Below are 10,481 nucleotides of genomic sequence, written 5' to 3'. Positions count from 1 at the left end.
CCCTTACAGAAGGGCCATGGTGAGGAGATGAGCCAGTCAGGCTGCAGTATAGCACCGATGAAACATACAAGTTTCCTGTAGTTCTTTAAGGCTTCCCCTCTCCCCCAAGATGATCCCAATTCTACCTTACAAATCCAGCTAGACCAGAGGATGTACACTGGTACAGGTAACAGCTGGAAACACAGGGAATCCAGGACAGATAAACCCCTCAGGACTAATAATGAGATGAGCAATACCAAGAGGGTAAGGGGAAAGTAGGGGAGAAAGGGGGAACCAATCACAATGATTTACATATAACCCTCTCCCTGGGGGACAGACAAAAGAAAAGTGGGTGAAGGAAGACATCGGACAGTGTAAGACATGAAAAAATTTTTTTTATAAATTACCAAGGGTTCGTCAGGGAGGGAGGGGAAAAAATAAGGAGCTGATACCAAGGGCTCAAGTAAGCAAATGTTTTGAGAATGATGATGGCAACAAATGTACAAATGTGCTTGACATAATGAATGAATGTATGGATTGTAATAAGAGTTGTACAAGCCCCTGATAAAATGATTTTTTTTAAAAAGAGTTAGTTTCAGAAACCCACAGGGGCAGTTCTACTTTGTCCTATAAGATTGTTGTGAGTCAGAATTGAATTGATGGCAGTGAGCTGAACAAGAATGCGGGAAGATCCTACAGGGATGTGGGAAAGAAAAATGGGCGCAACCACTGTGGGAAACAAGCCAAAAAGCTAAAAATAGTACTACCATATCACCTAAATAATAATGATGTGTACAGCCACATGAGCCCCTATGTTCATTGCAGGACTATTCACAATAGCCCAAAGGTGAAAATGATGCATCTATTAATGGATGAACAGACCAATATTAGGAGGTACATGGTGAAATACTCCAGCCATGAAGAGAAATGTAGTCTAGATAAATGTTACAAGTACTGTCTGCTGTAATGAGAAGACAAGAGATAATAAATGTGAAAAAAGAGGTCTGGCTATTACTACTCCTATAAAGAGTTACAGTCTGGAAATCCACAGGGGCAGTTCTATTTGGACTCCAAGAGTCACTGTGAGTCAGAACTGGTTCAATGGCAGTGGATGAGGACCGAGAGAAGTAGGAGTGGGGAATGGAGAAAGGGAGTTAGTCTCTAGAAAGTGTGGATTAAGTGGTAAATGTACATCAATTATGAATGACAGTTGCACAGATTGATATGTGTAACTGAACATTAAGGAACCCTGGTGCTACTATGGGTTAAGTGCTTAGTTGCGAATCATAAAATCAGTAGTTCAAATCCACCAGCAGCTCCAAGTGAGAAAGATGAGTGCCTGCTTACATAGATTTACAGACTCAGAAACTCTATTTAGGGTCACTATGAGTCAGAATCATCTCACTGGCAATGGGTAACTAATATCCGTAATTTATACAGCAGAAAAAGGTGAAATAGTGACTATTATGTCATATGTAATCTTATAAGAACAACAACAAAAATAAATAACTAAAGAGGCTAAAGTTGCCGATGTTAAGTATATCCAAACATTTCATGGCATTCGTTCTGTAGTTTGAAGTTAAGGTCAAGGCTTCATTGCCCTCCCAAGTCCATTGTATCGTGCCTGAGGTCTTAAATGCTTGTGAATCCAAATACAATTGTTATCTATTCACCTAGAGAAGCAGAGGAAGAAAGAAACCTAAGAATCAGAGATAAAACTGACATACAAGTCTGACTTCCTCCATTAACTACTCTTTCTTAGCCATAAATCCAGTAAAACCATTATTGAAAAATTGTATTAATGAATCAATAGATTAATTGTGATCAAAAGGGGTAAACAGAGAACAGAATTCCAAATTCTTACAGAATCCAAACTTACAAGACCTACCAAAATTAGAGGTTTCCTTGAATCTACCACCCGGAAAAAACCTTCAAACCATGAGCCAAAAGTATCCTCTAAAGTCATCGTTCTTCAGTGGACAGATGTAGTAGAAAAGAGCTTTGTTGAGATTTGGCATGAAGGCTATGGTGCTCTATTTGTCATAGAAACTTCCAAGGCTCTTCGAGCTCCCCCGTCTCACCATTCTTTAGCTGTAGTCATGAACACACTCCATGATTTTCAAAACTGATTCCTCTTAAAGTGCAAAGTGGGCAACTTCAAAAAGATAAATAGTTATTAACATCCCCACAAATTAAAAATATCTTCTAAGTCCTTAACTTGCCTGTTGAACTATGGAAATGGATTGAAAGGGGAGTTCTCACTGGTTTTAAAGACCAGACTCCTTAGGATTGAGTATCAGACTCATCCTGGAGCATACTGGAGTCGTCATCTCCTTTACTCCAAGCCTCCCTTTTGGTTTCCTGAGTCTGGCTTGGACCTTGGCATTGCGTTTGAATTCCTTCTTCTAACTAGAACATTTGTGTTGTATCTGTAACACTGGCACTGAAATAAAGACCACACGGTTAAAGAAATCTTTCCTATATTGTACTTGATGTTGGAATGAAGCCTTGTAGCTTCCTAGCTCCTGTAACAGAGGAAGTCTTAAGACACCATAGAGTAGGAGTAACATTTCCTGAGTCTGAGAAAATGGTCTCTTGACACAGACCAACCTTAGGAACATCTGTAGCAAAGATTTGAGGCCTGGAGCTCTTTAAACTAGTAGGAGTGCCAAGTACTTATTGGAAAGGATCCTTGTGTCATCAAATCTTAAATTTAGTTGCTGGAATGAAGGTTAACATATGTCCTATGGCATATGTTGAATGTACTATGCACATTCAAGTATACAGATACCATGTCATATATTAAAGAAAAAAAAGTCATCGTTATTATTGATTTATTTTTTGACTTATTTTTATTTATTTATTTATTTATTTGAAGTCAACTTAAAATGAACTGGCTGGTTAAACCAGTAAAGAATATTTGCCATGACCATTTTGGTCTATTGAAAGGTATCTATATGGTGATACAGCCTTGCTTGTTGAAAGTCAAGACGACTCGAATCACTTGCTGATGAAAGCCAAAGACTGTACTCATTAGTGTGGATTACAACTCACAGTAAAGAAAACCAAACTCCTCATAACAGGATCAATTTGAAAACATCATGAAAAAAGGAAAAAATATCATGAAGTTGTCAAGGATTTCATTTTGCTTGGATCCACACTCAATGCTTATGGAAGCAGTAAATAAGAATTCAAGTCATTTATTGCATTAGGCACAGTGCACAAGACCTCCTTAAAGTATTAAAGAGGAAGAATGTGAATTTGAAGGCTCAGATGCGCCTGACCTAAGCCACAGTATTTCCAATTGCCTCATATTTGCCTCGCACGCATGTGAAAGTTGAACAATGAATAAGGAAGAGAAGAGCTGTTGCCCTTGAATTAGGGTGCTAGTAAAGAATATTGAAAAGAAAAACTGTGGACTTCCAGAAAAACAGGAAAATCTGTCTTGGAAGAAGTATAACCTTAGGAGCAAGGATGGGCAAATTTTGTCTCACATACTTTGGACATGTTATTGGAAAAGACAAGTCCCCGAAAAGGAGCATGGTGCTTGGCAAAATAGAGGGTCACTGAAAAAGAGAAAGCTAATCCAGGAAATGGAGTGGCATGGTGGCCACAACAATGGGCTGAACCCATCAATGATTGTGAGTATGGCCCAGACTCTAGTGTTCCCTTCTGTTGTGCATACAGCGGCTCTAGGTCAGAACTGACTGGACATCACTTAGCGACCACATATGAGATGGAAGTGTCAATAATAACTCTAAAACACAAAGGAGAAGTTTAGAGGAGTCTCAATCGATGATGAAACACTATGGGTAAAAATAACAGAAATGTTGATATCACATGTGGGATATAACCAATGTTACTGGAGATGTAGAAATTGATGAATGGTTATATGCTCTGCTGTGTTATATTCTTTTAAAAAACCCTAGTCTAATATCCAAAACAGTGTACAGAATCAAGTTCATGCTCACAATCCTTGTCAACTCATCTTCTCACTTAGAGGGTTTCTATCAGCTCAAAAGAGCATCTATAAAGTTCCAGATTACAGTGCATGTGACACCTATACTCCTTTTCAGTTCCTAGGAATGCAGCCTTCAGTTGTTCACCCTTCTGGAAAATGTCTGCCGCCTCTAATGTCACACCTTTCTTCTAGGACAGCTGTTACCCAACGAGTAGTCAATGAAATGGGGCAGAAGCCATCCAGCGACATTAACTGGATTTATAATTACCTAGGGGCTCTAGGTAAATCTGCTGTCGAAAGCCTCTTAAAAGGGTTGGAAAGTGAGGATGTTACTTTAAGGACTAGGGTATGCTTGACTCAAGCCATGGTATTTTCTTCTTAAAAAAAAAAACTTTTATTAGGAGCTCTTACAGATATTATTACAATCCATACTTCCATTAGATCTAGCATAATTGTACAATTGCTGTCATCTTTTTCTTTTTTCTTTTTGGAATCTGTAACAATTTTATTTCATAGAGACAGGCTTTTGCATTTCATGGTTTTTCTCTCTGGACACGCTATTCCTTTGAATACCCAGCATGATTCTGTTGTGCTTGTATGCTGTCTAAACAAAAGCCATGGTATTTTCAATCACTTCATGTGCATGAGAAAGTTGGACATTGAATAAGGAAGACTGAAGAAAAACCCAGCTTTAAACTATGATGTTGGTGAAGAATATTTAAATTATCATAGACTGCGAAAAGAACACAGGAACTTGATAAATCTCTAAAGCAAACCTAGCTGCCCTCTGTGACCTTCCTTGAGACTGCATTGCAGCTCAGCTTCTCTCCATTAAGCTTCATTCTCCTTTCCACAGGTGTGCATCTGCAGGGTTCCTCCTAATTAAATTGTTTTCTAATTTCCATCTCAGAACCTACTTTCAAGAGAACCCAACCGCTAGCACACATAAAATATGTAAATGCACCTGAGATTCTTTCTCATTAAAATGCAAAGTAAGCCCAAAGAGATGTAGGAGTTCATGAAAAGATGACTGAAGATATGGACATAATAGGCTTGTTTTAAAATAAGTAGCCATCTAACTGTCAGCTAAGTCCACACAGAGAAAGCACATCAGCCAGTGTGATCCAAGAACTGTAAATAATAAAATCCACATCCAGAGGAAGGAACAGTATCAGAGCTAAAATTGTGAACACCTGGTTTGTAGAAAGCTCCAGATATCAGTGAAAGGCCAAAATCCATTTGCAGGATTTTTTTTATCTCCCAAGTGGATTAAGACTCCAGTGAATTCCTTCTGACCATTGACTCTGGATGTGAATAGCCTTCACAGAGCACTATAAAGTCAATTTTGACTGATATAATTAAAATGTAACACCCTATCATTTAATCTCTCTTTTGATCCATATTAAAGTTATTTCCGTTTTTAATATTTTTTCTTTCAATTGCGATTTTCCTGTTTTACTTTGCCATTGTTGTTGAGTTGTCTTTGTTTCTTATTTTTGTTTTAATTTTCTGTATATGAAATCCAGGATGGGTAAACCTATAGAGTCAGTAGCCAGATTAATAATCACCTAGGTGCATTGGGTAAATCTGCTGCACAAGATCTCTTTCAAGTGTTGAAAAGTGAGGAGGTTACTTTGAGAACTAAGGTACACCTGTCCCAAGCCATGATATTTTCAATTGCTTCCTATGCATGTGAAAGTCAGACACTGAATAACGAGTGAAGAAAAATCAAGCATTTGGACTACGGTGTTGGCAACGAATATTGAAAGTAGCACAGACTGCCAAAGGAATAAACAGACCTGTCTTGGAAGAAGTACAGCCAGAATGCTCCTTAGAAGCAAGGATGGAGAGAGACTTCATCTCACATACTTTGGACATGTACTCAGGAGAGACCAGTTCTTGGAGAAGGATATCAGGCTTACAAAGTGGAGGGGTAGTGAAAAAAAAAGCCCTCGATGAGAGGATTAGACAGTGTCTGTAACAATGGGCTCAAACATAAGAACAATTGTGAGGATGGTACAGGATGCTCTATTGTACACGGGGGTCACTGTGATTGGGAACTGACTAGACAGTACCTAACAAAAACCAAGGGCAGGGGAGGTGGGGGAAAATTAGGAGCTAATAACAATGAGTACAAGAATGAAGAAAATGTTCTAAAATTGATTTTGGTGGAGATTGCACTACTTTTTCTTCTTAATATAATTAAACTATTGAATTGTATGATATGTGAATTATATTCCAATAAAAGTATTTTTAAAAATATAAGTAAATAAAATAGATTTAAGAGCAATGGTTGGACAATAATTTTTGTCCAATAATAGATATTACAGATCTTTAGAACGTAATGTGGTTAGTCTGATACTACATTTTAACACAGGGGTTCTGAATTTGGGGTCCAATGACCTACCCCTCTAGATGTTCCAGGGTAGAATTCCATGGGTCTGTAAACTTACCTGGGAAAACCCACATTTTAATATTCGATAACCCCTAACTGATAGTTGGAGAATTCATGGAGACACAGAATGCGTCACGGAGTTTACGCATTCAACTGCTAACTGAAAGGTTGGTGGTTTGAAGCCTTCCTCATGAGAAAGATGTAGCCATCTGCTTCTATAAGATTTCCCGTCTCGGAAATCCTATGGGCAGTTCGATTCTGCCCTCCATTGAGTGGACCCCACGATAGTGGGTTTAACTCCTGGGTTAGGTGGACGAGAGTTAAGCCAGGAACAAAACCACGCAGAAGTACGTGGGAATAAAGACTTGGCGATCTACTTTTCCAAAGTCAACCTCCCACTGTCATCAAGTCTACTCATAAAGACGTCTTTATAGAGCAGGGCAGAATTGCCCCTCTCGGTTTCGGAAGCTATACGTCTTCGTGGGAGCGGAAGCCTCATCTTTCTCACGCAGAGACTGGTGAATTCGAACAGCTGACCTTGAAATTAGCCTCAAGTGTAACCTACTCTGCCATCAGGGCTCCTTCCAAACAGCCAGACTTGAAAATTCTATGCAGCAGTCCTATTGCCCAGCAAACTGACTTGCAGGCAAACTGCTTTGCTTTTAGGCGTTGGGGGGAGGATTTGGTTGGGATATTTATTATTTCCTTCCAATGTGGAGGCAACAATTCAAAGAAGCAATAGCACTTAGTGAGTTTGTCCCCAATAGAAGTCACAAATATTTCCCTGTCACGTTATAATTACTGAAGATGTCTTCAAAGGTGCTTACTGTCTTCATTACCTTGAAAATTCAGTAATTATTAATCCCGCTACTAAATCGACTGCTACATCTTATTTAATGTGGCTAAAAATAAGCACATCTATAAATACACACAATTTTGTGGTTTGGTTTTTTTTTTTAATTTTGTGTTGTAAAATATATTTTAATATGTATTTCAATGGAGTTGGTTTCCTTGGTAATCCTACAGACTTTATTTTATGAATTTAAAACATTCTAAGGAAGGGTCCATAAGCTTCCCAAAACTGCCCTTAAAAGGGTCTGGTAGTCAATCCACGTGCGCAACAATCTCTGTCAATCGTGGCGTTAGGGTTCTTCCTTGTCCTGTAAAGCCCACACACTCCACGCGCGGGCTGTCCATCTAGTAATCTGCCCGGGCCACCAGCACACACAGCCCTTTCAGCCGCAGGCCAGGCTCCGGCCAGGCTCCGGCCGCGTGTTTGTTTTGTTCCCCCAGCTCCTGGAAGAAGCACAGCTTTATATGAAATCCACATGGTGCGCAGCTGGAGAAGGCGGCGCCATAAGGGACATTACCAAGTTGACAGCGCCCTACAGGCCTGTTTTGGGGAGGCGTGGGAGAACGAAAGGTCATCTGGCCCCATTCCTCATTGGGGCCCCAAGTGGACAAAGCTGCGCTACAGGAAATCAGATCACCAGGGTGTCCTGAATTCCAGGCTCTGAACTCTGGATTCTGAAACGTGCTCCCTAGCTGAGCCGAATCATTGCCAAGGAGTGTGTGTAGCTCACTGAGGACAGTCGGCCAAGTGCCCGGAGCGGAAAGGCCGGCTGGGCTGGGTTAGTACGGAAGTCGCGGGAGTTGCTGCCTTTTGGCCATAGACACGGGAGTCCCGTGCCCGCGCGTCGCTGTGCCCCAGGACCAGCGACAACCTGGGGAGGCCCCGAGCCTCACTAGGCTCCACCCAGGCTGGCTGGGCCTCGACCCCCCGGCACCGACAACGCCAGGACTGGACAGATTGCCCCCGGGCGACTCTGCCTCCAGCCACCTCGCAGAAAATGCCCTTCCTCGATGGTGCAGTCGTTAAGCGTTGGGCTGCGACGCACACGCTCTGCCAGTTCGAAACCCCTAGCCGCCCTGCGGGAGAAAGACTGGGTTTTCTACTCGCAGAGATCGCTACCGTCTCGGAACCGCACTGGGGGTCGCTAAGTCAGCACCGACTTGCTGGCCCTGGGTCCGGTTTTGAGTGTGGATCCCCGGGTGGAACCAACGTGCGAAGAGGGGGCGCGCACCAGGAGCGAGCCAGGTCGCCCACGCCGCGCGTTCCTCGAGCGACGACCGGCCGGCGGGGGCCCTTGGCTCGAGGGAGTCGATCCGCAGAGGCGCACACGCTCCTGGAGAGACTCAGGCGCCACCGGCTGAGTCCCGGGTCCCGGCCCGCCCGCGACGCCCACGCCCGTCGGCTCCTCGGCGCCCCTGGCCCCCCGCCTTTCCCTTCCGGCCCCTCGGAGCGACGGCGGCTCCCCTCCCTCCCGCAGCGCGCACCCCCACCCGAGCGCACTCACGTAGATAGAGTCGATGTCCGAGCGGTCGTAGAAGCGAAGCCCCCAGCTCAGTTCCAGCGCGGGGGAGACGCGGTCGTCGCCGGCTTCCAGTTGCAGGTCCCCGTGCCCCGGGCCGAAGGGGAAGAGCTCCTGGCGGCGCAGGCAGCCCCCGAGCCCCGCCAGCAGCAGCTGCAGCAGCGGCGCCCACGTCCGCGCAGCCCCGCTCCCAGCGCGCGCGGCCACCATGGTCCCCGACTGCCGTCCCACCGACCCCGGAGCTGCGGCGCCCGAACGGCGGAGGAAGGGCGGAGATGTAACCGGACGCCCCTCGGCAGCCCCTCCACGCCTCCGGCTCCCAAAGTCCCCACCCAAGGAAATAGAGGAGGGGACCTGGGAAAGATGGGGAAAGGAGGGAGAGCCCCGCCCCGACGGGAGGGCGCTAGCCGAGGCGGCCCAATGGCCGCGAATGGGAAAGCTAGGGGCGACGCTGAACTGCCCAGTCTTGGGGGCAGCGCCCTGGCCCCCCACAGGGTATTGGGCGCCGGTGACCTTGTTTCCCGAAAGTGACCCGATTCCCACCGAATGCGTTCTCCGAGAATTGGACGCAACGTGGTCTTCAGGTCAGAGCCGAACGGTGGAAAGAGGTGACACGGAAATGTCCCGGTGATTCTGAAAGAGAGTCGGAGCTTATGCAGTTTGGCTGCGCCTGGAGGCCCAACTCCCAACTCCAGAGGAAAAGAGATGTAGGCCTAGACCAGTGGTATGGTCATTCTCTCAGACACCCATTCATTCCCCATTTATTGAATGCTCGATCGTAGGCTAGGTAGGCTAGGATTAGGGAGAACCTTCGCAAGAATTAAGTCCCCACCCCACACCCCACATCCTTCGCCTGAATAGTAGAAATGGAGCCTCTGAAACAAAGGTTGTCTCTCGGCTGGAATAATTGGCCAGGGAAAGATTCCTGGCCATGGAATGGAACCAGGTCTTAACGAAGGGGGTGGGGGTGGGGGTGTTTCAACAAGCTATGGGAAGGCTAGAGTTGAGCTGTGAACCCGGAGGACTCAAGACACCACCCTCCAGTTGAGAAATTTGCTGAAGAATTGGTCCAAGTTAAGCTTTGAAAGCCAAGCCTAGGATTTGGACTCCAACAATCAGAGAACGATTGAAAGTTCTACCAAAGGAAGATAAGTGATTTGAAGAGGTATGATAAGTGATAAGGTTGATTCTTCATTTGGCATTGGGTTGAAAGGAGAGACAGAAAAATCATCAGGGAGCTGTTGCTAGGGGGAGGTGGGAGGACACTGAGGCCAGAAAGGTAGAAATGAGAAGTGAGAAGAAATGCTTGCCTCTGAGAGACATTACCATTTCCTGAAATTGAAGAGCTGCGAGTCCTCCCCCAGACCTCCTCCTGATTCTGCTTCCATGCTTTCCCTAGACTAAACTCCAAACCATTTATGCTGGGCTGTGGGGCCCGTGTTGCCTTTCTGCTGCCCTTCTGTTCCCTACTGAGGCTCTGGGCTCCCTTGGCCCCAACCCAGTGTCCTGTGGATTAGGGAGAACCTGAACTGCAGCTTGGCATAGCCTTTCGCTGCCTGAGCCTCAGACCCTCCTGATTTCAGAATTCCCTATCTCTCCCTCTGCCACACGTCAGACCTCTCTCCAAAGCTGTTGCCTAGCTAAGAATGCTCACTCCTTCCACAGTTCTCCGTTTTTGGTACTCACTCAGCTTCTGGAACTCCTATTGGTCCATGAAAAGTTCCTCAGCTAATAAAAGACTGAGAAAGAGGGAAAGCCATTCTCTACATTGCTA

The 10,481-nt window shown here is 44.7% G+C and overlaps 1 protein-coding gene across 1 annotated transcript in view; it reads right to left on the bottom strand.

The window, feature by feature from the left end:
• NID1 (nidogen 1) overlaps positions 1-8,932 on the bottom strand; it is a 112,588-nt gene extending 103,656 nt beyond the window's left edge. Inside the window, exon 1 of the mRNA XM_004712177.2 lies at positions 8,693-8,932. Coding sequence (XP_004712234.1) covers positions 8,693-8,917 — 225 coding nt within the window. The 5' untranslated portion in view covers positions 8,918-8,932. The remainder of the gene's footprint in view (positions 1-8,692) is intronic.
• Positions 8,933-10,481: the final 1,549 nt, after the last annotated feature.

This window comes from Echinops telfairi, unplaced genomic scaffold (assembly GCF_000313985.2).
Source record: "Echinops telfairi isolate 266 unplaced genomic scaffold, ASM31398v2 ScPeMD7_7424;HRSCAF=8462, whole genome shotgun sequence".
Lineage (NCBI taxonomy): Eukaryota > Metazoa > Chordata > Mammalia > Afrosoricida > Tenrecidae > Echinops > Echinops telfairi.
This window is presented reverse-complemented; position numbering and strand designations above follow the sequence as displayed.